This window comes from Diorhabda sublineata, chromosome 1 (genome assembly GCF_026230105.1).
Source record: "Diorhabda sublineata isolate icDioSubl1.1 chromosome 1, icDioSubl1.1, whole genome shotgun sequence".
NCBI lineage: Eukaryota > Metazoa > Arthropoda > Insecta > Coleoptera > Chrysomelidae > Diorhabda > Diorhabda sublineata.
Window position 1 is genome coordinate 2,283,612 of NC_079474.1, and position 24,778 is coordinate 2,308,389.

The 24,778-nt window shown below is 28.5% G+C and overlaps 7 protein-coding genes across 8 annotated transcripts; 5 read left to right on the top strand and 2 right to left on the bottom strand.

The window, feature by feature from the left end:
- The first annotated feature begins 436 nt into the window (after positions 1-436).
- Positions 437-4,463, top strand: LOC130451520 (PHD finger protein 21A). Of its 2 annotated transcripts, none has more exons than XM_056790629.1 (8): positions 437-646; positions 1,030-1,062; positions 1,162-1,227; positions 1,285-1,424; positions 1,483-1,741; positions 1,907-2,198; positions 3,535-3,714; positions 3,837-4,463. In XM_056790629.1, exons 1-8 carry the CDS (start codon positions 560-562, stop codon positions 4,082-4,084), a joined length of 1,305 nt encoding a protein of 434 aa, XP_056646607.1. In that variant the 5' UTR covers positions 437-559; the 3' UTR covers positions 4,085-4,463. The 2 variants fall into 2 exon arrangements, with proteins under 2 accessions (XP_056646607.1, XP_056646685.1); XM_056790707.1 differs by having other exon boundaries at positions 442-646; positions 3,804-4,463.
- Positions 4,464-5,099: 636 nt separating this feature from the next.
- Positions 5,100-16,844, top strand: LOC130451785 (menin). The gene is made up of 5 exons (XM_056791072.1): positions 5,100-5,959; positions 6,014-6,251; positions 6,307-6,574; positions 7,153-7,411; positions 7,471-16,844. Exons 1-5 carry the CDS (start codon positions 5,185-5,187, stop codon positions 7,764-7,766), a joined length of 1,836 nt encoding a protein of 611 aa, XP_056647050.1. The 5' UTR covers positions 5,100-5,184; the 3' UTR covers positions 7,767-16,844.
- Positions 16,757-18,349, bottom strand: LOC130452027 (NADH dehydrogenase [ubiquinone] 1 subunit C2). Its single transcript, XM_056791391.1, has 3 exons — positions 17,408-18,349; positions 17,205-17,348; positions 16,757-17,154 (listed from the first exon to the last, which is right to left on the bottom strand). Exons 1-3 carry the CDS (start codon positions 17,568-17,570, stop codon positions 17,105-17,107), a joined length of 357 nt encoding a protein of 118 aa, XP_056647369.1. The 5' UTR covers positions 17,571-18,349; the 3' UTR covers positions 16,757-17,104.
- LOC130451903 (coiled-coil domain-containing protein 134-like) lies at positions 17,866-18,653 on the top strand. Its single transcript, XM_056791276.1, has 2 exons — positions 17,866-17,981; positions 18,066-18,653. The coding sequence occupies exons 1-2, from the start codon at positions 17,882-17,884 to the stop codon at positions 18,617-18,619; spliced, it is 654 nt and encodes a 217-aa protein (XP_056647254.1). The 5' UTR covers positions 17,866-17,881; the 3' UTR covers positions 18,620-18,653.
- A 59-nt stretch (positions 18,654-18,712) lies between these two features.
- Positions 18,713-19,820, top strand: LOC130451962 (intraflagellar transport protein 43 homolog). The gene is made up of 5 exons (XM_056791336.1): positions 18,713-19,053; positions 19,104-19,240; positions 19,287-19,316; positions 19,370-19,462; positions 19,515-19,820. Exons 1-5 carry the CDS (start codon positions 19,012-19,014, stop codon positions 19,720-19,722), a joined length of 510 nt encoding a protein of 169 aa, XP_056647314.1. The 5' UTR covers positions 18,713-19,011; the 3' UTR covers positions 19,723-19,820.
- Positions 19,821-19,923: 103 nt separating this feature from the next.
- On the bottom strand, positions 19,924-21,003 carry LOC130451847 (uncharacterized). The gene has a single exon (XM_056791207.1). The coding sequence runs from the start codon at positions 20,849-20,851 to the stop codon at positions 20,195-20,197; it is 657 nt and encodes a 218-aa protein (XP_056647185.1). The 5' UTR covers positions 20,852-21,003; the 3' UTR covers positions 19,924-20,194.
- Positions 21,004-21,438: 435 nt separating this feature from the next.
- LOC130451714 (ER degradation-enhancing alpha-mannosidase-like protein 2) lies at positions 21,439-23,822 on the top strand. Its single transcript, XM_056790951.1, has 7 exons — positions 21,439-21,639; positions 21,691-21,801; positions 21,854-22,039; positions 22,094-22,337; positions 22,389-22,719; positions 22,782-23,038; positions 23,093-23,822. Exons 1-7 carry the CDS (start codon positions 21,548-21,550, stop codon positions 23,795-23,797), a joined length of 1,926 nt encoding a protein of 641 aa, XP_056646929.1. The 5' UTR covers positions 21,439-21,547; the 3' UTR covers positions 23,798-23,822.
- The last annotated feature ends 956 nt before the right edge of the window (positions 23,823-24,778 follow it).

The following is a 24,778-nucleotide window of genomic DNA, read 5'->3' on the forward strand; positions in this document are numbered from 1 at the left end:
TATGTATGTAGTTCTATGAAAAGTTACAAGTTACATCCTAAAGGTGCAATTTAATGTTGAGACTCGACGCTGATTTAGAGCGTTAAATAAGGTCACGTGGTATCATTTCGACTATATATACCTTAAATTAATGCAGCATCAAGTCACAAAACACTAAAAATATGTAACATGTTAACCTATATACTATAAAGTGAGTGTTAAATATAAATTATTAGTTATTAAATGTCAATAAACGTGTTACTGAAGTAAAATATCTGTTTAGTTTTAATACTGCATTAATTTAATATGATGCTCTAGTTATGATTTGACGCTCTAAGCCAGCGTCGAGCGTCAACATGAAATTGGACCTTAATAACGTAATGTAGTTTATCTATGGTTCAGAACCGTTCCGAATTTAACGCAAATTCTACCTGCTCAATACCTGGCGTATGTCTCTGGTTCAATCTTCATTCAGTGGTTCATCCAGTATCACATTTGTACGCGTTAGAGTACGTTGTAAAATAGAATAACGGGGGGAAAGGAAAACTTTGTTATAAAGTGAAAAGTGCTTTAATTAGAAATGAACGGTATGGAAGTTACCAAAGAATTAAAATCCGAAATTGAACATAATCAGCTCCAACTGAAAACAGCAATTTGCAACCATCAGGTAAATAATATAATAAAAATTTTTGTAATTTCCGTTTTTTTTTTCTCATCGAAGATGTATATTAATAGCGTTACTATTTAATTAGACGGTTGTTTGTACATTGTGATGAATATGAATGATGTATATGAATTTTGAAAAGTCAAACTTTATTTTCAAATTAATTTATTATTCTAAGAGTTATATACATTTTTTTTTCTATCAAGAGACTTTTTTGAATTGCTTTTAATTCGGTTTGTCTACAAAAATATCAAATCTTTAAAATTGAACCTAACCATATTTATGCTAAATTTTGTATTATAATTATTTACGTTATTTTCCCCATAGTAGTTAGTTAGTTAGTTTCTTAGTAAAATAAATGTTAAATATAATTTCTTTTGTCTCAGAATTGCTTGCTCCGACTAGGATCAGATCCTTATGTAAGTAATTGCAATATCTTGGAAATTAATTATTTTGATATATAAATTTTTGTTATTTAATTGTGAAATTTGTTTATTGAACGACAATTTTCATTCTAGAATGCAGAGCTGCAAAAACAACTCTGCATTGAGGAAGAAAATATAGTTGCTATAGGTCTTGAACAGGTATGTTGTTTTTTGATAAGAATTTGTGTAAAGGTGATAAAAATCGTTTTTTAATAGAAAAATTTATTGGAACGATTAAGAGATGAATACAAGGCGTATCAAAAATCTTTAAAAACCAATAATTTGATGAAAAATGGTTTGGAAGAGAGAAGATTTAATCTCACGAATGCATTGAATAGGGCTAGAAAACAGAATGTGTTAGTATCTTCATTATACATTAAACAGAATAGAAAATTGTTGAAATGTTTTTTCCAGTGATAATAAATCAGCTTCGACTTCACATTCGGATGAATCAATTGGAAACCCTTCGCCGAATTTATCTCCAGAGCACAACCCTCAGAACCCTATCGAACCAAGTGATATGACTCAAGTCAAATTCTTGAATTACTTTTATTTAACCACCCACGAAATGTCGAAAGAAATGCAAAACAAAAGGGCCGAAAGGAAGAGACGCAGTACAGCCAATCCGCAATTTTTATATGGAAATAAAGGTTGGGATTTTTTGACCAACAACGTATGTATACGCTTATTTTTATCATTATTTTTTATATGCGTTTATTTAGTTGTGCATTTCGACAAGATTTTTGAATATTTTTTCCCAAAATCTATGGATCTACGACTCCGAGTGAATTAATCGAATGAATTAACAATTATTCCAAGTTTGAATGTTTATTTTCAGAAACGTAAACGTAACGCTTTTCTCATATCGCCCCTATCGCCGCCGCAAACTCGTCAATCGTGTAAAAAAAGACAGGAACGCACGTCACCGCCGTCGACTAGTTACGCGACGCTTCCAAAGAGTCCAATCAAATTGGAACAAAACGGAAATGTCAATAACGTTTCCGCAAAATCGCAATTCGCTCCATTTCCGGTTATACCGAATCTTCCCAGCGGTCTTATCATAGAAAGGGTCAGTCCTTCTGGTAGTTTGTCTCCTGATAACAAAACTTGCGTTACTTGTAAACAACCAGGTAAGATTTCATTTGATCGTACAATTTTATTATTTATTCCATTGTTTATCCACTATTTAATTTTTTTTATTAATTTTATTTAGGTATCAATCTACCATTACAATTATTATTACCCTCGTATTTTATAGTTTCGATAAATTCCTCTCTATCCACTTTTTTTATGGTTATTTCATTAGTAATATATTAGAATTGAATGATGTTTATCGATATAAAAAATCGATACTCATATCATTATATTTAATTACTGTTTCTTTGACAATTCGATATGTACGTAATATAAAATAAAATAATATCGATAATTGTATCGAAATATCGATATATTTAACGATTGTTTTACTCTACTTATAAATGTTATCTATGGCGGTTTTTGACATTTCAATAAAGCGCGTTTCCGGTTTCAGATAAAAATAAAAGTTAGCCATCTTGTTTATTATTATTTCTAAGCTTACGTAAAAGTTAAATTCAGTTTTTATTTATTTATTGTATTTTTGTAAGTATAAAACAAATCTGTTACGTAAAAAATTTTTTTATGAACGACGTTGTATCTCTATTTAACTTTCATATCAATTCACAGATTTATTCGTTGACACCTTGGCAGCTCAAAATCGGCTGAAGCAAATTGTTAAAATATTGATATTTAACATATAGTGTATTTCCAAAAAATATTTTTAATTGATAATTTTTTTCATTCTCATTCTGACAAAACTTTAGCCCTTAAATTTGTAAAAATTAATTAAATGAAATTTTATCTCTTGTAAAATGTAGAGATGGAAATAACAGTTATGCGATTCAGTAACTGTATGTGTAACTTGTATCGAAATGATAACTTTGACAGTTGAAAATCGGCCGAAACAAATTGTTAAAAAATTAACATAGTGTTATTCAAGAAAATACTTCTAATTGATAATTTATCCACTTTTCATCATTCATTAGCACACCTTAAACTTCTAAAAATCAATCGATAAAAATAAATCTATCTCTCGTATCATATAGAGATGGGAATAACAGTTATACGATTCAGTAACGTCGTTTTTGTAATATGGCACTTAATGTTTAATCGAAATTTTAACTGTGACAAAAGATGGCGGCGGCTAACGCTAATATACATCGACGTTACTTAGTAACCGGTTACTTAATATTCGTTCCGAAAAAAAAATCGATTCTGGCATACCCACCCATCTTTAGTATCAATTTGTATTTAAACAACATTGCCAAACGTTATAAATAGTATGAAATTGAAGAAATGTTACATAATGACTGTATATTGAAATTGTTTATTATCTTGTAATGAAATATGTGATTTATCTGATTTGAGGTGCTCTATAATTTGTTACAGGAGCACTTACATTGTGTGAAGTGTGTTCTAATGTATTTCACATTAGCTGTCATAATCGTCCTTTGACTCATACACCAAGGCAATGTCCTAAATGTATATCGAAAGAAACGAGGACTGTAGGTTCGCTCAACGTGCCTTCTGGTATGACAGTGTCTTATGTGACACCGGCAGAAGTCGCAGGTTAGCGTTTTATATATTTAAACACGTTTTCATAAAAATTTATCGATATTCAGGTTATTTGGGGATTATAACCCTTTTCGCATCTATAGGTAACGTCAGTTTATGAACTTCGTATATTGCAGAGAAATTGGAACAAAAAAAGCAGTTGGAAGAAACGAAAAAATCTCTGACTGCCGAATTAACGCAGCTGCAAGACAGGCATTCGCAATTGACTATATCGTTGAAGGATCAAAAACAGCAACAAGACCAATTGTGTATGAATCAACGAGGTACCGAAGACAAAATCAAACAAATCTTGACTTTTATCGAAAGGATTAATAATCCTTTAGGCGGTACTGTTGAAACAATTAATTTAACGTCTTCGGAATGAGATAATTTAAATTCGACTTTATACACTGCTAGAAAACGTTTTTTTATATAATTATTATTTGAATTGTGTAAATTAATCAGGAGATTCAGATACTGATAATTTTCGATCCAAATTTTTCGTCCATTTTATATTGATTATTAATTTCCTCCTACTTTGAAAATTATATTTGTTAATCATCATGTTGATTCTTGAAGTGCCTTTTAAATAGATATGGTATAATTCAAAAAGTGTATCAAAATATTTTTTGTTTAATGTCGGTATAACTTTTTGAATTATATCGTATAATTGTTGTATTATTGCATATTTATATATTAAGACTGATGTATTTTGTTAATTGAAAAATAATCTATAGATTTAAAATAAAGTTTTTTTTATAAAATTATTTATTATTTTGTAACCTGTTTTTCCCTTTTCAACTAAAAATTCGTCCTGCAATTTTCGCAAAACAATTTTGAAAATTACTAAACCTAACCTAATATTTATTCATATCTTTTATTCAAAGTTGTCACTCTCTAATGTCAGTGTAGAGGAAATAAAAACACGCAATTTAACAGATTTTGAAAACTTTATGATTGTCAATGTGATCAGTTATTCAAAGAACGTTCGTACGAGCACGTTTCCATCGAATTTACCGCAAAAATTTGTTTTATTGAGTAATTTGAGTCAAATGTCAAATCTATAATATATTGATAAATCTTTTACGGAATCGAATGATTGTCACCAAAAATCTGTACTTCACTATTTATAAAATAAATTTTGAAAAACTGCCACATAATATATTCATTTTTACAATGCTAAAGGTTAATAATTTTTGACAACTAATTTTTAGTTGTATTTTTGTATTATTCAAAGCTACCTGTTGTTAGAATTTGGATATTATTAGAACAATATTTCGACACAATTTTCCAAACAAAATTGTTTCATTTAAATAAAAGGTGAGATAATTGACAAGCATTATTTTGTCTATGGGTGAGATTATATTCTCAGGTAAGTTGTGGATCCTGGTTATGTAAACAAATACGACGTTGACGTGTTGACAGTTACGCAAACGTCTATTATACATTTAATGTCAAAAAAAACAAAGAAATGTAAATTACGACATGGCTGGTTTTCGAGATATAGACAAAGCTTTATTTCCAATAAAAAGTATTAACACGGTGGTACAACTATTTAAAAATCAATTAGAAAGTCCGTCAGAGCCTGATCTGGCGTTACTTTCAATTGTAGCGGGCGTAATCGAAAATTGTTTAACAAGCCGGTCTAATACCGCGCTTCAAATATCCGAACCAGTAGAACAAAATAATTTACCGATTTTAGAATTGAAAACAGTTGAAATTTTATACAACAAATTTCGAAGTATCATGTTTAATGCTGTAGAACAAAATAAATCAAAATCGTTTGCTACCAGAGATCTCGTCAAGAAAGTATCAGATGTTATCTGGAATTCGTTAACGAGGAGTTACTATAAAGACAGAGCACATTTACAAAGTTTGTACAGCTATTTAAGCGGTAGTAAATTGGATTGTTTCGGGGTAGCTTTCGCCGTTGTAGCCGGTTGTCAATGTTTGGGTTATAATGACGTACATTTAGCGCTTTCCGAGGATCACGCTTGGGTTGTTTTCGGTGAAAATGGTACCGAAACGGCAGAAGTAACATGGCACGGTAAAGGAAACGAGGATAAAAGGGGACAGGAAATCGGCAAAGGTGTATCTGCGAGATCTTGGTTATATGTAAATAACAAACCGGTTATTTGTACTAGACATATGGAAGTTGCAGCTTTGGTTTCAGCTATAGATCCATCTTTGAATTCAACACATGATGCTTATGAAGTTGCTCTACTTCAGCAAGAACTATTGTGGTTACTATATGGTCTTGGTAAACTATTGATGTATTTACGTCGAAGAAGATATATTTTTTATCACTTTTTAGGACATTTAAAAAAATATCCAATGGCTATTGGAAATTTGGGTGATTTGGAAGAAATTTCTGCTACTGAAGGTAAAGTACCATGTAAATCTTTATTTGAAGAAGCTATTTATTCTGCAAGGACGTATTATAACAATCAACATGTGTATCCTTACACATATCAAGGAGGCTACTTCTATCGTAACAAAATGTACGAGGAAGCATTCGAAAGTTGGGCAAATGCTAGTGACGTTATAAGATTGTAAGTGTTTGTTTTTTTTACCCCGTACATTTGTGTATGATTTTCAATATTCCAGATATAACTATTCGAGGGATGATGAGGAGATTTATAAAGAATTTCTTGAGATCGCGAATGAATTAATACCTCAAATTATGAAAACCGAAAGTTCCGGTTTTAGTGCTAACACAATTTTGAAAAAGTCAAAATGCTTCGCCGATTTGCTTCGATTTTACGATGGAATTTGTCAGTGGGAAGAGGGAAGTGCTACCCCAGTGTTACATATAGGATGGGCCAAACCTTTGGTCCTTACAATATCAAAATTCGACGCTGATGTTAGGGCTCAGGTAAATCTATTTAAACTTTAAATAAATATCTACTTTCTGTATATTTTGCGAAATATGGGAATATCAATGTGAAATATTTGAAATTTAGCACGTAAATTATAATAAATTTAATTTTTGTACTAGATTTTTGTATCAATTACAGCATAAAAAAATTATTATCAAAATTTTATCATACTTAGGGCCCCTTTAAATAGAAAAATCTCAATAATCTCGATATCTTTCACCTGTTTAACTGTAATTGAATAATTTTCTCCTTGATTCATCATAACAATTTAGCTAGTAAATTGTAATAAACTTAATTGTTGTACTGGATTTCTGTTTCGATTACTTTACAACATTAAAAAAATGTTGATGCTGTTTGGAAAAAAATATCAAAAAAAATTTATAAATAAATCTGGTGGTCTCAAAGGTCTTTCCATGGTAACACTTGAAACAGCATCTAATGTTAAATTCATTGTACTAAATGTAGTTTTTTTTCAATATCATTATTAGCACCATTGAAAAAGGACCTAAACCTAGTGGACTACCAGATTCAATAGAATTTTAACCTAACTTGACATAATTTTATGTTTTTAAAGGTGAATATTGTCTGTGATAAGTCTGAAGAAGACAAATTATTAAAAAAAAATGGTTCATATTTTAATAACAATAATAATAATAATTATGAGAAGGAGAACGGATCTGCTAATACCGATCTAGTTGTAAATAGTACAAAACAAACTGGAGAAAAGGATAAATCGCCTTTTCATCCTAGTATAGAAGCATTAACAGCTGCATGTTCAGAAAAAATATTAAATCCTGAGTATCTGTTACAAGGTGACGGTTCACCATTTGTAGGTAAGATCACTATTGCACTTTTCAGTATGTTTTGATTGATATTTTTTGGAAATACACAGGTGGTGATTACCCTGATGTCTCACCCTCAAATTCCCCGCAAGAATCCACAGAAAAACTCAATGGAGGACCTAGTACTTCGAAAGAAGTACCAATAGATGAACATTCACAGGATGTAAGACCTACGGTGGTCCTTCACAGTCAAAAAATGAAGCAGCTGAAAGATTTGTTGTTGGCTGAAAAACTAAATACGCAAGCCATATCTCTTCACCTGACGGCACAATCACAGGTGCAGGTGGGTAAGAAAGGTAGAGGAGAAGGTGATCATGTCAGGCCTAAGCGAGCACGTAGGGAATAAATTGTAAGGAAAAGGGTGAGAGCAACAAGGTACTTAATATATTGTAAAAGTGAATTTTTTTTGTTAATTTATTTTTTTACGCGAAAAATGTCTTTTTTTTGTTATTGTTTGTTGAATGGTAGATATCGAGGGATTCACTTACTTGTGACCATGAAGTTGATGTAATGTGGAAAACTTTTTTATTATCAAGTTTAGGGAAAAATTATTCTTAATAAAACGTTCTGCTTGCTTTAAAATATAAAACACAATAGGTAGATATCAAATTTTTTCAGTCGCATACGAGGTATGTTAAAAAATATGAAATTTACTTTATATCTGTCCCCAAATTTTGAAACAATGTCTATCTTTTTTATTATTAATTTTAAGAAAAAAAGTTATTCTTGATAAAACGTTCTGCTTGCTTTAAAATATAAAACACAATAGGTAGATATCAAATTTTTTCAGTCGCATACGAGGTATGTTAAAAAATATGAAATTTACTTTATATCTGTCCCCAAATTTTGAAACAATGTCTATCTTTTTTATTATTAATTTTAAGAAAAAAAGTTATTCTTGATAAAACGTTCTGATTGCTTTAAAATATAAAACACAATAGGTAGATATCAAATTTTTTCAGTCGCATACGAGGTATGTTAAAAAATATGAAATTTACTTTATATCTGTCCCCAAATTTTGAAACAATGTCTACCTTTTTTATTATTAATTTTAAGAAAAAAAGTTATTCTTGATAAAACGTTCTGATTGCTTTAAAATATAAAACACAATAGGTAAATATCAAATTTTTTCAGTCGCATACGAGGTATGTTAAAAAATATGAAATTTACTTTATATCTGTCCCCAAATTTTGAAACAATGTCTACCTTTTTTATTATTAATTTTAAGAAAAAAAGTTATTCTTGATAAAACGTTCTGATTGCTTTAAAATATAAAACACAATAGGTAAATATCAAATTTTTTCAGTCGTATACGAGGTATGTCAAAAAACATGAAATTTACTTAGAAATAAAATACTTTTATTATTTGTTAAAATATTCGAAATTTTTATTAAAAAGAGTTAATTGAAACTTAAATTTACGTTAAATAGATCGATTTACTTTGAGAATTTTAGTCATTTTTTGATAACTGTCTAATTTTGAACGAAAATGTGTCATTATAGTAAAAAAATTATTTTCTCAATTTAAAAACATATTTTGCGGTGAATTTTAGTACTGATCATTGTTTTTTTCAACAAAATTTCATATTAAAAATATAAAATTCATATTTTTTTCAAAAATCTCAGAATTAATTAAAAATAATTTAAAATCTGATGATCAGTTTTAAGATTTTATCATACAAAACGTTTTATCAAAATTAATTTTTGTTTTCACAACATTAATAAAAAGTTTTTCACGTGTTATCAACTCAAGGGGGCATATTATATATTTTTATTTATTTAATTATGGAATATATTTTACAAAATACCCCCTCCCTTACTTTTTTATTATTAATTTTAGGAAAAAAAATTATTCTTTATAAAACGTTCTAAATATTCTAAAAATTAAAATACAATAATCAGAAAAGAAATTTTTCAAATCGTATACGAGGTATGTCAAAAAATATGAACATCAAATCGAAAAGTATGTTTTTATTCATTAAAATCAAAAAATTCTTTTTAATAAATTGATTAGAACTAAAAAACTACACTAAATTAAGTATTCACATAATTTTTTTTATAAAAAATTTTGTTATTAATAATATTACGAAATTACTAATATTTTTTGACATAACTTATATACTATTAAAAAAATTGCAAATCTGATGATTGTATTTTATATTTTAGATCACGTATAACGTTTTATAAAGAATCAATTTTTTTGTTAAAATTAATACTAACAAAATTATCCACTTGATTCCAATTCAACGAGACGTACTGTACATTTTTATTTATTTAATTACAAAAGAGATGCTGGTTTTCTCTTTAATAAATTTGTACATCTAATAATTGAATTTTCAACTATTTATATAACTTTATTTCCCATATTTGACTATAGAAAACGTTTCGACTGTTCGGATTATCATCTTCAGTATTACGATTGATATTATTGACCAATTTGTACTATATTTGTATATATAGTATTATTATTGGTAATTCCTCGGTATCTATGATTCGTTGTTTGAACATCTAATTAAAAAAAAACTTGTAGAATAGACAACTATTTTTTGACATATTAAAATTGTTGATTTATATTATGTATTTAATAACAAAAAAATCAACAGTTTTTCTTATATATTGGTACAAAGAAAAACATAATGCAGGGCATTAGAATAAAAAAAATCAAAAAGGATATTTTACCTACAGTTATATACAAGGTGTTTATCGAAAGACGTTCTTTATCGAATGGACATCCTGTACATCACAATAATATAGAAGTTAGCTCTATATATATAAATAGGTGAAATTTTTCATCAAATATTTGATGTGATCGCACTTTTTTATTAAAATAATTATTTTTTAACTTGCCATTTTTAGCTGATAACCTCAATTTCATATTTTTTTTTTTTTTGATAATAGCGAACAGTATTATTATGATTTTTAAGAACTGATTAACTCTCGTTATTTAATTTAAGTTTAAACTATAGTTGCGTAAACCCATTGAACGGATGGTAAGAGTGCAACGGGTAAAGTGCCATCAAAGTTGGTATCCCTTTTCCATATATGTTTCCATTAATTCCTATCCCGTATCTTATATTTTATTCCTTTCCATTTAATCCTTCCCTTTTCGTAAGTTTATTCTCCATATATCTTCGGTATTAATCGTTCTCCTTCTACACTGATACAAATTGACATATATACATATTGACATTTGACAATTACAAGATTATTTGCAATACCAACACATATTGACATATACACACACACTGACATTTGACAAATGTACACTATTACACATTTTGACAAATGCGCGTTGATTTTCAATCCTGGCTTGTATTGACATATATTTATGTAGACATATGACAAGTTGACATTTATATGTAACATTGGTACATATTGACATATATACATAGTGACATTTGACATTGTACATTTATATAAAACTTTGGTATATATTGACACATATACACACATAGATATTTGACAGTTGTACATTTATTGATACCATTTATTCAAATTTATTTTTTTTATATTTTTCAAATATGATGAATGTACCCACACTTTATACAGTTTATGTACTATCTATATACGGGATGTCGTCGAAAATGATATTCAATTCTCATTACGATGACTGCAACGTTGTGGTTACAATTTTATTTTATATGATATAGGTTAGGTTATACCAGTGATTTTATCATCTAACCGTTGCACATCTTACCAATAAATCTAACAATAATTATTTATATATATATTGAAATAATACTGTTGTAACTTATTTTTTCGCAATAATATTAAGTGTCACTTTCATTTTGTGATGGTCGGTCGTTTATAATTGATCGATATTTGTATTTTCGATTTGCAATTTAAATTTTATGAGTTTTTAATTATGTCACGTGCGTATAACTTGAAGTTGGCTAAGAAAAACGTCAAGCATAGTACACTTATGATTTTTTGATATCAATCGAATGTCAGCTATGGAACGTTTTATAATTCTTTTATGTCAGCCATGGAACTGTCAATCATTATCCGTCTTGGAACATTTAATTGTCGGTTATGGAGCATTTTTAATTATTTGCTGTCAATCTATGTCAGTCATAGAACTTTTTATATTTTTTTTCTGTCAGTGTCAGTTATGGCAACATTTTATAACTTTCAGCTGTCAATCATGAAACGCTTTATACAAACTAATTTGTGGAATTATTTGATTCGAAATTAACCTTATAACATGAGATTAAGTAAATTTTGACAGTTTTCTTCATTTTATAACTAATAATTATAAAAAAAAATTGATTATAGTTAATTTCAATTTAACTAATGTGATAGTAACATCATTTTATAAACGACTGATTCCGTTTTGACTAGCACTTTATATACATACATATACACTTTGTGCTTGTAGCAATTTTTTTATGCACCTCGTTCGTTAGAAGGATGACGTTTCTTCACTTATTTTATTATTATTATTTTTTTAGTCGTTAAGTGGTAATTGTTATACATTCCGTATGTGATTAGATCACGTAGTAGTGTATGTTTAGGTTGTTGAATGCATATAAATCTTTTATTGTATCTTGAGACTTTACAAGAAACTACAAGCAGAAAATGCGGTGAAAGTATCCAAACTAAATAGTGTTAAATCGACTGGAAGTTGATTTAGTTCATTCGAACTAATTGGAAATTAAATCCTTGACTCGATTGGATGCTATTAATTTGGTTCATTCGGACTAATTCAAAATTTCAAGAGGTATTTGGACGTAGACGGTTCGGTTCATTTGAACTACTTGAATATTTTGAGTTAATTTGATACAAACAATTTGGTTCATATGAACTACTTGATGATACATTTTGAAAGTCAATTCGATGTAGCGCGATTGGTTCATTTGAACTACTTGAAAATCCATTTTTAAAGTCAGTTTATTCGGACGGTTCATTTGAACTAAACGAGGACCGATTTTTTTGAGTAAGTTGTATAGGAATATGTCGGTTCATTTGAACTACGTGACGATACATTTTAAAAGTCAGTTTGATGCAGACTGTTTTAGTTTATTTGAAATACTTGAATATTCTGAGTTAGTTTGATGCAGACGGTTTGGTTCATTTGAACTAATTGGAGATCGAGATCAAGAATCAGTTTGATGCAGACGGTGTAGTTCATTTGAATTATTTGCAGATCGATTTCGAGAGTTAGATGCAATTAATTTTGTTCATTAGAACCAATTAAATATCGGTCTAATGATTCAGTTGTATAAGGATAGTTGTGGGTTCATTTGAACTACTCAAAGAGTGTCTTGAACCAGTTACATGGTTCATATGAACTAATCGAAGTTTCTTTCTAGTAATTTTTACCATGCTGTATAATAATCAACTTTATTCACGTTGTTTTCGTTCATTTCTTTCTAAGTATTTGTAATATCGTCAAATTACAGATCCGGCATAGCCCGAAACGTTCCAAATAATCAATTTTCTTTTATGATAAATATTATAGAGACTTGGAGTTTCTTGTAACGTCCATTAGCGAAGTTGATCTGAAATATGTCGATCTTTGCATAGTTTTTTCGTGCTATTTATTATTATATGTTAATTGGATCTCGTTAGCCGTTTAATTTCCACTTTGACAACCGATAAATTGATATATTTTCACGTTTTCCATGGAAGAAATTATTCCGCAATAAATTTTTAGTCGAATACAACAATAGTTTCCTCGTATATATATATATAATTTTTTTATAACGAGATAAATTAACATAAATTGCCGTTACCTCATAAATAAGAGTCGTATTTTATGCTGATTGAATATGTAATATATAAAAAATATCGATGGTTTTTCTCACAATGATAAAATATCGACCGGTTTCGATTTTATTGGGACTCTTCAGCACAGGGTAACGAAATTTTCACAATTTAGTCGTTTTTTCTTTTATATACGAGCTAAAATTGATGTATCTGATCGATTACTATATTATGTTTCGAAGAAAATTAAATTTTTCAATCAGAAAAATGTCGTCTCTGAAGTTTCTGAACGATTTTTATGATTCGCAGTAACAATTTTCGTTTTTCTCTGTTTAATAACCTCGTTCGGTGAAAATATCAGTCCTGTGAGACAAATTTTTAGGTTAGGATACAGTAAAAAGTCACTATGAACCGGATCTGATTTATATGGTGTGTGGTTAATCAATTTTTATAGTTTCAGCTCTCAATTTGATTTAACCTACTTCGTTACTTTACAATAATAAAATATCGACCGGTTTTGATCTTATTGGGACTGTTGAGCACAGGGGAACGAAATTTTTACAATTAAGTCGTTTTTTCTTGGCGAATTTTTCCAATATTTAAGTAAATGTCAAATAACAATAGACTCTTTTTCCAGTCTTAATATCGAGTTTGGAAACTTTTAAGACAATCCTCGTATATATCATGGAATAATAATTTTTTTTATTAAATTCAATCAGCATTTCTAATCAAAAATACCTAATTTTTTCGCTTATTTACAATTTACTGTGGGTTGAAGTGTAAATATTAGTAATATACTGCTCTACATAAAATATAGGGTAACCAAGTCTGAAAAAACAAGTTTCGGTTAATCGTTGTGTTATTTTGGACTTGAATTGACGTAATACATTCAAAATCATAAATAAAACTATAAAAATAAATGTTAAAATAACGATTTAGTGAATATGTTTCAAATATCCGATTTTATTTTTGTATTTTGGAGACTAGACAATATTGTAATTGTTAGTTATGACCGATCGTAAAATTTTCGTTTTAGACGGAACAGAATGGTGTAAAATTCAAATGGAATTTTTTATATTTGAAACAGTTTTTCAATTAACGATGGCTCTTGATAATATAAACATTTTGATCGAGTACACAGTCAGCTTTTGCGAAAGGGAAAACCAAGGATCGTTGTTAATTGAAGTACCTGTATATTTGATCCATTTTACCGTATTTGTACTGTATTTTGACTTATTAGGACGTTTTAACAACTCTTAGTTTGAATTCAGTCCCCTTGGTGAGCAGAATAGTGGGCGCCCTTATGATAGGCCAGCCGTACCCCGTTTAACATTATTAAAGGCTGATGTCCTTTAGAAACCCAGTCTAAAATACCTTAATTAGTTGTTTTAATCAGTACTTTTTCTTCATTATTCATCATTTGGGTACAATTTTTCCACTTTGACAAAGAATCTTAAACGTCTGCCAGTTGTAACTCTTCAAACGACTCTAAAAATACTATATTCAGTACTTCATCTACAGTATTTGTGATTTCGATTCAGTTTTTCCACTTCTATGAAGAATCCATTGTTCATATCATCATCATTTGACTATATTACTATAATCAGTAATCATCCATAAAAAACTTTCAAGGGATTTCGTATTTTTGCAACCAACTCATCTATAAATTCCCTAGGTGTTTTAATGTCCTTATTCAAGTCAAAATATAACGTTACAACAACTATTCATGTACAAATCTTTTATTTATTAAATTTTAAAAATAATTTAATCGTTCTGTTAGGTATGGTGGAAAAGGAACAATTCTCCAATTGAATAGATTTTTTTTTAGTGTAAGTAATTGTAATATTTATAAAACAACGTGATTATCAAGTTTTGAATTTACCTTGCGAAAAGATCTTTTAAATTATGAAAATTGAAGTACTTGATCGTATTTTGAAATTTTAAAGTTTAAGGCTTCGTATCCAACTCGCTCTTCATGAAAAACAACTTAGGGAATGTAGTTTGAAACAATTTTATTTTCACACATCTCGATTATTATTTCCATATATTCTTATTATATTAATAACCCTTTTTTGTAATTTCCTTTGCATCAATAATTTTACGACCATTTTGTTTATCCCTAACTAAGAACACAAAACGCAAAAATATATAACGTCCGCTCCCATCGACGTTCACACCGTAACTACTCTAGTTATGCTCTTGGATCTAATTCCGATTCAGTTAAGGAGTAATCGCTGCGCACTTTAAAAATTGTCGTTCTGTGTTCACGGATCACATCGATTTCGTTAATTATTGATTGCGATTTAGTTAATCATTGATTATGGATAAACATTAGCAGTTCCATAGAGAAAGCGAGGCAGAAGATGAGAATTCGTTGACTAGTAGAGGGAGATAGAAAGTGATAAATCGATGCTTTGTCTCGTCCAATAGTACAATTTCATTTATATGCCTCTCTATCTTCTATATCGTTAGAAACTAATTCTCGCGAACAAAGCTTTTGATACACTGCAAAAAATAATCATCCATTTCGTGCAATAGGTGTTATATATACACGTTTTAAGTGTAGTGAAAACTTTTTTTACTGTTATTTTTTAAAGAAAACGATGACATTCGTGTGATGGTATAATTTTGTTGTTTAAAAACGAAGTAGATTGGTTTAAAAGCGTTATTTTTCAGTATTACGTCATTATATACTACATTTCTAATATATGAAGTGTTTCGAGTGATTTGACTGAATATATATACAGGGTAAAGTGGTCCACGAGTGTGTAATTTATATTATTGAATATGTTTTTTTAATATATTGTCAGTATATTTGTTCCTTTTTCATTTTTGTACCATTAAAAAAAAATGAAGCAGCAAAATTTTAGATGTTATTGTAGTCTGTGATGAAATAAGGGTGACTAACGTATTTATTGATTATACTTGTAGAATAGAAATATTAAGTATTATTGACACACGTATTTTTCTAACAAAAAAAATATAAGAATCTTCCATTTAATGACTAGTCGAAGAACAAATTTTCAAATTAAAAAGTGGAAAAACAAATGGTAATAGGATAATACATATCGGAAAAGGGGGAGAATATGAAAAAAATGAAGGGAATAATAATTTACGGTCGATCTGAGGTCGGGAAATGAAAGGGGGTGAGGTTTTAAGGGTGAAAAACGATTGATTTCGATTTGTATTCAAAGTATAAGTCATATGGAAAAAAGTTGTAGGTAATTTTCTTATCGTACGAAATTTGGTGAAAACTTGCAACTTTTCTCTTCAGCTTTTTTCCATAAAACTTGTAGTTTCACCACGAATTGAGTTAAACAGTTTTTTACCTTCAAAAAATCACCCTATTCCATTTCCCATCTTCAAGACGCCAGTAAATTATTTTTATTAAATTCTCTTCCTTTCCCAATGAGTTTCATCCTATTATTATTTTGTTTTAAAAAATTTTCAACTCTGTCTATATTTTAGACAATTTAATTTTAATGTTTGTTCAATGACTGGCCTAAATTTTATTTGTTAATGTTAAATTATTATGAGAAGTTTAACTTTGAAGTTTGGAAAATGATTGTATAAGTATTGTTAATATTTGGTAGGTTTTCTTGAATATGTACAACACTTTTAGATTAATTCTAATTCATTTATTGCGTGTATACAGGTAGAACTTTACATAAATATGTGTATTTTCTCGCCCACTATCAATAATAAAATAATCCATAATTTTTTTTGTTTTTATTTAAACCCTATATCAGAGGTGATCTCCCTGGTGTCCATAGGAGACTCGACAGTAAGTAAATTTTGATTAATACGGCTAATATTCATATTTTATATCAGAAATAGAAAATATCTAAGCAGCAGATCTACTAAAACCCATAAATGGAAAAAAATTTTGAAATTGTGCACTAAATTTAAAAAAAAACAAACATTAGAATTTAAATAATTTAATCCAAATTACAATAAACACTATAGATTAACCTAAAAATTAACGAATCGGGTACCATGGTTCTAGAACGTCCTTAAACTGTTTGCGTTCTGAAAAATAATCATCAAAATTATAAAATAATCGAATATTTATTACGTACCGAAAGGTGGGAATTCTTCAGGATGTAATTGAATGTAGTGACGAAGAACGGCGTCTTTATCCGCTAAATATTTATTTCGATAATCATCAACAACTTTACCAATTCCACTACAAATAACAACTGCTCCGATGTGTTTTTGTACACCTAAAAGGGATTTTTAAATAAAGTTACGTAATTATTTGGATTTTATAGGTTATAATTACCGCTGAAAACAGGTTTCCTAGCCATATAATTAGCTACAATTACACTAACAAATCCCATGGTACCCCAAATTACTGGATTCCATATTTTACTTAGGAAAGGGGGTTCTCTTTGACCTTCTAACAACTCTAAAGGAGTCAACGCAATTTTTGGCCCAGTAGCCATTTTTGACTTATTTGTTATTGTAACTAAACTGAAGTTGATCTTATGAAGTTGTCAATTTCTTCTTTAAATATCATTATTTGACTTTAACTATATCAACTATAACTTTGTTTTGATGCAAAGGAAAAAATACGTAGATGTTAAGAATGTAGCTTAAATCTTATATTAATACTAAAACCTTAAATTTTTAATTTCAACAAGTTTTTTGAAATTTTAATATAAAATATTCTAATAGTAGTAAAATTTTAAAATGACCAACTGTCTTTTAGAATATAGCTCATGATATAATAAAAAAGAAGAATTAAATCGAGGTTATGCTTAAATTTCGGTATTTATTATTTTTATTTTTTGGTTTTTATATTGTCTCATCAGCTGAAAAAGGAAATGAAGAATCCCTATTGGCGGAAGAACTATGTATCCTTTGTTATTATTAAAAACCTCTTTTGTATCAACATTATATCAAAAGTTGTATTATTTTTCTTAATACTGTAATTACAGATAAAAAGTTATATAAACAACAACGAAGAGAACAATTAGATGCTATTAAAAAGTTCCAAAAGTTATCAAATCATAAAAAAGAATACTCTACGATAAATTTAATGTCTCAAAAAATTTTTGAAACTATTATAAACAGTAGAGTATTGTTAGAATCCTCTTCATTTATTCCTGGCGTTTCCGATTTTCCTTTAGAAGAAAAAATAAGAGAAGCTTTATCCAACATCTTAGAAAATACTGCTTTGTTTTCGGAACTCGTTTTAAGATTCCCCGAAATTTCTAGTAATCTATTAAAGAGTAATAATAACTGGAATTTGGTTTTTCAATGGGGAATAGCTTTTAGTTATCAAATGAAATATCTTCTCGACAAAAATACTATTACCTTATTAAAATTGGTTGGTCAGGAACTAAATCATACAGAAAGGGATCCAAACTATGTAAATCCTTACAGAAAAACACCATTGAAAAGAGATAATGTGGAAGTAATACCCCCAAAAAAGAAATTGAGGAAAGTTATAAAAAAAGGTCCAAAATTATCAGTTCACAATGAATTGTAATATAATTTAATTATAAATAAATATTTTTACTGCAGTATGTTCCATAATTATTTATTACAAAAATGTTTAGTATACGTATTTTAGAGACATTAACTGGTTTTCGCTGTCATGTTGAACAGTGTTGCAATTTTTAGTACATTTAAAAGTCAAAGGTTTTTGTTCTTTTTGGACGTTACAACTAGTTGTTTTTAAACTCAGAAATTGATGTTATATTGAAAATATTTCTCTGAAAACTACAAACGATTTAAAATATACTTTTTTTCAATTTTAATATTTATTGAATTAACTTAGTAGAAAGAGACCGAACTATTAGTTGGTAAAAGAAGAAAGATAGGTTATACCTGTTGTTATAGTAACATCAATAAAAACAAAGATATTGTATTAAATAAAAAATGCACTGGGACGAAGATATAGATCTTCTAGTAGTAAAAAAGGTATTAAGAGAAATTTATTATTCAGTTATAATTAAGAAGTTGTATTTCAGCCTGCACCCAAGCAAGGCAGACGTTCTAATAAAAATTTAGAAGATACTGAAATTATACAAGATTCTCCTAAAGAAGACGTGCGTTCTAAAACAAGAAAAACGGGAGTGTGGAGTGATGAACCTTTAAAAACAACTAGGTATGTACAAATTATAAATTTTCTTTTCTTATTTAATCAATTTTAGATCAGATACAGGGAGAAATATAATTGAACTGTAAGTATTTGTGAATTTAATTCATTCAATTTGTGCAATATTCATATTTCAAGGGAAAGGTTTCAAAACGATAAAAAAACGGATGTTAATGATGATATTCCAATAATTCCAGATATAGACGATGCTTCTGAGGATCTAGCATCAACGTAAGAACAAAAATTCACTTACAAAATGATTCTAACTAAATTTTTTTTATAGAATTTCCGTTGATAAATCTGTGAAAGAAATTAACAGTCAAGTAAGTAGCTTGAAGGTTGATGAAAGTAAAGTATGGATGTTGGGAGACATCGATTTATCTTGTTTAACAAGTAAATTGTACCCAGAAAAAGATGTACAAGAATTTGCTGAAGAATGGACATTAGATTCGTTGTTTAACGATCTCTTAATAAATACAGAAATAAATTAACTTCCTAAGTAAAATATACCCAAATTATAATTATTTTAAAATTTAAATAGATAATTTTAGTATTTTTATATAATTATTCAATTAAATGTTAGAGAAATGATTGTATTTTCATTTTTAACTAGATCCAAAAAAATAATGAGTTAGGGATGGCGATTCTTTCCAAAAATCGATTTTCAAATCAATTCTAATCACAACCTGATGAATCGATTCATAAAAAAATCGAGATCTAAAAGATTGATTTTCAAAAAATCGATTTTTTCCTAAGTTTGTATTTACAAAGAAAATATAAATCAATCAAAGTGATCCCATAACAAAGGATAGTTTGAAAACACTTTAAAGTATTAGGCATAACCCCTTAGTTGTTTTTTCTATATATTTATATACTTTTGTTTGTTTTATATTCTTTGTACAGAATCAATTTTATTATATATAATACATTATATAAAAAATAATTGAAAGTTATCCCTAAAACTTATTTAAACTTCATCCTGAGTGGAAGTACAGGCCAAAAAATTGGATTATTTTGTTCAAAGTGTCTCTCATAATTCAATTGTACAGCCGTTTCCATGCCCATAATTTTTTCAGCTGCATCGCCGTAAATCCGCCTCATTTCTTCAAGTCTATTTTTCATATCAGGATCCGGTAAATTTGCTTCAGTTACATTCATTATTTGAGATTTATCTTCTTTGTTTATCTTTTTATTATTACCCGGTTTTTCTTCTGCCTTGTTATACACTCCATCTCTAATAACTTGGGAATACATATTTCGCAAGTGTTCTTTCAACATGTTGTTTTCTAATTCTAAAGTTATTGCTCTCGCTTTCCAATAAGCGAGTTGATCTTGTCTATGCCATTCGATAAGCTCTGCGGGTATGGGTTTTGAGCCATTATTAGATATCCAATCGATATCATCCATATTAATCACTTGTACTTGGGAACACAAATCGTGAGTGGTTTTTTCTAATCTCTTTTTCTTCAAATTTTTGTAATATTTTATTTTCGTTTGCTTTCTTCGTATATGTCTTTTGGAATTCCCGATTTGTTTGTTTTTAATTTTACTCGCACATTTTTTATTACGCTTCTTTTTAAATGAAATTAATTTAACGTTCTCTAATAATTTATTTTTCATTTTAACAATCTTCTTCTTTTTTATATTCGTAATTCAAAATTGTCAATTATAAACGCAGTTCGATGCCACAAAACTGTCAGTCATACAAATTATTTAGTTTGCAGATATAAATTCATTATTTTTTTCTCAATTTTATCAGAATATTTAAAGATTTGAAGTTATGTTTTCACGGTTTCTATCAATTTATTTTTTATTTTAACAAATTCTTCTTTTTTTATTTGTAATATAACATTGTCAAATGTATACGTAGCTCACATTCGAAATATTCAACCTGTAGATATCAATTTATTATTTTTTTCCATTTTATCGATATATTTGAAGATATTATATTATATTATTATGTTTTATATTAATCCACTACTCATTTTGACAAATTCTTCTTTTTTATATTCGCAGTTTGAAATTATTAAATGTATACGTAGTTTTATCAGAAATTAACAAAACCACTGTCAGATATTTGAACTATTTAATGTAATTTTATTCAAATATTTAAAAATAGTATATTGTTAACATGTTTTCTATTAAATTATTTTTCATTTTGACAATATTCTTCTTTTTTATATTCGTAATTTGACGTTGTCAAAATTATACGTAGTTCTATGCCACATAAGAAATTAACAGAACTACTGTGAGACATTTGAACTATTTAGATATGAGTTTATTATTTTTTTCTTAATTTTATTGGAATATTTGAAGATGTTATATTATGTTGTTATTTTATTGATGTTCACTGCCAATTCGTCTTCGGCAATAAGGACATACACCAAAGATGATATTATTAAACTAAGGTAAACGTATATGCTATTTAAATAATGAAAAATTTTTTATAAAATTTTTAGGGAAGAAGTAAGGGAAATGTTTTATCACGCTTACGATAGTTATTTAAAGTTTGCTTATCCTTATGATGAATTAAGACCAATTAGTTGCGATGGTGTTGATACATATGGAAGGTAATAATAAAATGATTTTATTGTCACTTAATCATGTATTTAAACATTTTAGCTACTCTCTTACTTTAATAGATGCTTTAGATACTCTAGCTATTATGGGGAATTATTCTGAATTTCAAAGAGTCGTCGATATTCTCTCTACAAAAAAAGATTTTGATGCTAACATTAACGTTTCTGTATTTGAAACTAATATAAGGATCATCGGAGGCCTTTTGAGTGCTCATCTAATGTCTCACAAGTAAGTTTAAAATTAATTTCATCATCAAGCTTTGTTTATTTCTCTTATTTTTAGAGCAGGTGCGAAATTAGAACCAGGTTGGCCGTGTAATGGTCCTTTACTGAGATTAGCAGAAGACGTAGCTAAAAGACTGATAGTAGCATTCAATACTAAAACTGGAATGCCTTATGGTACGGTGAATTTACACAGTGGAGTTCCAAAAGGGGAAACAACTGTAACTTGTACTGCTGGAGTTGGTACATTTATTGTTGAATTTGGTACACTAAGTAGGTTAACAGGAGATCCTTTATATGAAGAGGTAAATTCACTGATAATATGATAAAAAATGTTTTGAAATGTATCATTTTAGGTAGCTTTAAATGCTTTGTATTCATTATTTAACCACAAATCCCAATTAGGACTTTTTGGTAATCATATAGATACAGATTCTGGAAAGTGGACTGCGCAGGATGCTGGTATAGGATCTGGTGTTGATTCTTATTTTGAATACTTAGTTAAAGGATCGATTTTATTACAGAGGCCCGAATTGATGGAAATGTTCTATGAAGCTAAAAAATCTATTGATAAATATCTAAAAAAAGATGATTGGTATATGTGGGTTTCCATGACGAAAGGACAGATTACTTTACCTGTTTTTCAATCATTAGAGGCGTATTGGCCGGGAGTTTTGAGCCTAATAGGTAATAATCATAAAATTTCTTTCAGAATTCATCTATGATTTAAAAAAAAATGAAAATTTTAGGGGAAACATCAAGTGCAATGCAAACTTTACATAATTACCATCAAGTTTGGCAACAATATGGTTTCACACCAGAATTTTATTACATTCCTCAAACAGAAGCTGGTAGTAATAAAGAAAGTTACCCATTAAGACCAGAATTGATTGAATCTATTATGTACCTCTACAGATCCACTGAGGATCCATTCCTTTTACAAGCCGGAGAAGATATTCTGAGAAGTATTCAACACAGTGCAAAAACTCCATGCGGTTATGCCACAGTAAGTCCTATTTAACACCATTTAAAATTTCATTTTCATTTGCTAATTTTACAGATCAAAGACGTTAGGGATCACAAAAAAGAAGATAGAATGGAATCTTTTTTCCTATCGGAAACAACGAAATATCTATATCTTCTTTTTGATCCGGACAATTTCATTCATAACCAAGGTGAATCTGGTACAATTATCCAAACTCCCAATGGAGAATGTGTCATAGACGCAGGAGGTTACATATTTAACACAGAAGCTCACCCCGTAGATCCAGCAGCTCTACATTGTTGCCATAGTTTATCCAATAGAGAATTGATTAATTTTAAAGATCTGGAGAAAGATAAGGATCTCTTTAAAGGAATAACGGTTCGAAAAAGGAGACTTGAATCCGACGTTGAAGAAGAAAAAGAAAAAAGTGAAGAAATTTTAGATGAAGAAGTGACAATTACAACAGAATCAACTACTGGTTATGTCAAATTGGAAGATAACGATAATATTAGTCGGAAAATTACTGGTGGCTCAGAAGATTTCGAAGAAAATACTACCGCAGGGAGAAACGAAGAAAAGATGTCGTTTTCGAAGATTATAGATCAAGTATTGTCTAAGGAGACCAAGAAATTTGATCCGCAAGAAATGTTGGAAAGGTTTAGGAGAGAAAATAAATATCCGGCTAATATTACTTGGGAAAATAATTTTAAATTACTATCTTGTAAAGCACAACCGTTTTTACAAAGATTAGCTATTTTGGGAGAAATTTTTAATAAATAACTTGATATATTGTATTTTATTTAAACACCTTTTTTAAATAGAAAAAAATTCAATAAAAACGTAATATTTGAAGCAAAAGTGTATGTAAATCCCTATTTTACATAAACTAATCTGGATAACATAAATCGGTTATTTTGACATACTTATACCGTTAACTTTTATGTCTAAAATTTCTGAAAAAAAATCTATATTCAATAAAAAAAAATAATTCGAAGGGAAACTTTCACATACATACCCCTTTTATTAAACTAGTTACGTACGCCTATGGTTAAACATACATAAGTCGGTCATTTGAACTACTGATATTCTTGACTTTTCTGCCTAAAATTCCTGAAGAAAACTATATTCTATAAAAAAAAAGAAATTTTTACATACATACCCCTTTTATCTAATTAGTTACGCCTATTGATGATCTTATAGGAATCGGTTATTTGAACTACCGACTTATATTTAATTTCTCCGAACCTATAACCTAAAAAACTTGAATATCAATACTATATTAATAGAAACCTCATTCAAAATCCTCTTTACCTTAAATTTTATATCTAAGATTTACAAAATAAATTGAAATTCAATCAAGAAGTTATATTTGAAACAATAATTATGTTGGGATCCGCAATCAGCTGATAGATGATCTATTCAGGGTTCCCAGCCTAGAGGTTTTCACTCCAAATTCAGGAAAGAAAAAAATGGGCTAGCTTATTATATTTTTAGGGATTCTTATAACTTTAAACATCGATATATAACATGATGGATCATGCACATTTCAACCATTCGGAAAAATGTTGAAATTATTCAATGCCAATATGTAAGATTTCAAAAAATCAGAATCCGAAGAAAATAATTTGTGACTTGCAGTTTTCAATATTTTATAAATAAAGAATTAAATAAAAAGGAGTTACCTAATGAAATTATTTATTTTAAAATTTATTATTTTTGTTGTTATTTACTTAAAAATATTTAATTATTTGTTTATAAATA

Coding starts and splice junctions, on each gene's coding strand:
- LOC130451714 (XM_056790951.1), top strand. CDS start 21,548: ATGTTATATTATGTTGTTATTTTATTGATGTTCACTGCCAATTCGTCT. Junction 21,640..21,690: donor GATGATATTATTAAACTAAG/GTAAACGTATAT, acceptor TAAAATTTTTAG/GGAAGAAGTAAGGGAAATGT. Junction 23,039..23,092: donor CTCCATGCGGTTATGCCACA/GTAAGTCCTATT, acceptor CTAATTTTACAG/ATCAAAGACGTTAGGGATCA.
- LOC130452027 (XM_056791391.1), bottom strand. CDS start 17,570: ATGGCTACTGGGCCAAAAATTGCGTTGACTCCTTTAGAGTTGTTAGAA. Junction 17,349..17,407: donor TAGGAAACCTGTTTTCAGCG/GTAATTATAACC, acceptor AATCCCTTTTAG/GTGTACAAAAACACATCGGA. Junction 17,155..17,204: donor TGAAGAATTCCCACCTTTCG/GTACGTAATAAA, acceptor ATTATTTTTCAG/AACGCAAACAGTTTAAGGAC.
- LOC130451903 (XM_056791276.1), top strand. CDS start 17,882: ATGCTTAAATTTCGGTATTTATTATTTTTATTTTTTGGTTTTTATATT. Junction 17,982..18,065: donor CCTATTGGCGGAAGAACTAT/GTATCCTTTGTT, acceptor CTGTAATTACAG/ATAAAAAGTTATATAAACAA.
- LOC130451847 (XM_056791207.1), bottom strand. CDS start 20,851: ATGAAAAATAAATTATTAGAGAACGTTAAATTAATTTCATTTAAAAAG.
- LOC130451962 (XM_056791336.1), top strand. CDS start 19,012: ATGCACTGGGACGAAGATATAGATCTTCTAGTAGTAAAAAAG. Junction 19,317..19,369: donor GGGAGAAATATAATTGAACT/GTAAGTATTTGT, acceptor TCATATTTCAAG/GGAAAGGTTTCAAAACGATA. Junction 19,463..19,514: donor TCTGAGGATCTAGCATCAAC/GTAAGAACAAAA, acceptor TTTTTTTTATAG/AATTTCCGTTGATAAATCTG.
- LOC130451785 (XM_056791072.1), top strand. CDS start 5,185: ATGGCTGGTTTTCGAGATATAGACAAAGCTTTATTTCCAATAAAAAGT. Junction 6,252..6,306: donor GCTAGTGACGTTATAAGATT/GTAAGTGTTTGT, acceptor TCAATATTCCAG/ATATAACTATTCGAGGGATG. Junction 6,575..7,152: donor ACGCTGATGTTAGGGCTCAG/GTAAATCTATTT, acceptor ATGTTTTTAAAG/GTGAATATTGTCTGTGATAA.
- LOC130451520 (XM_056790629.1), top strand. CDS start 560: ATGAACGGTATGGAAGTTACCAAAGAATTAAAATCCGAAATTGAACAT. Junction 1,742..1,906: donor GGGATTTTTTGACCAACAAC/GTATGTATACGC, acceptor GTTTATTTTCAG/AAACGTAAACGTAACGCTTT. Junction 2,199..3,534: donor CGTTACTTGTAAACAACCAG/GTAAGATTTCAT, acceptor AATTTGTTACAG/GAGCACTTACATTGTGTGAA.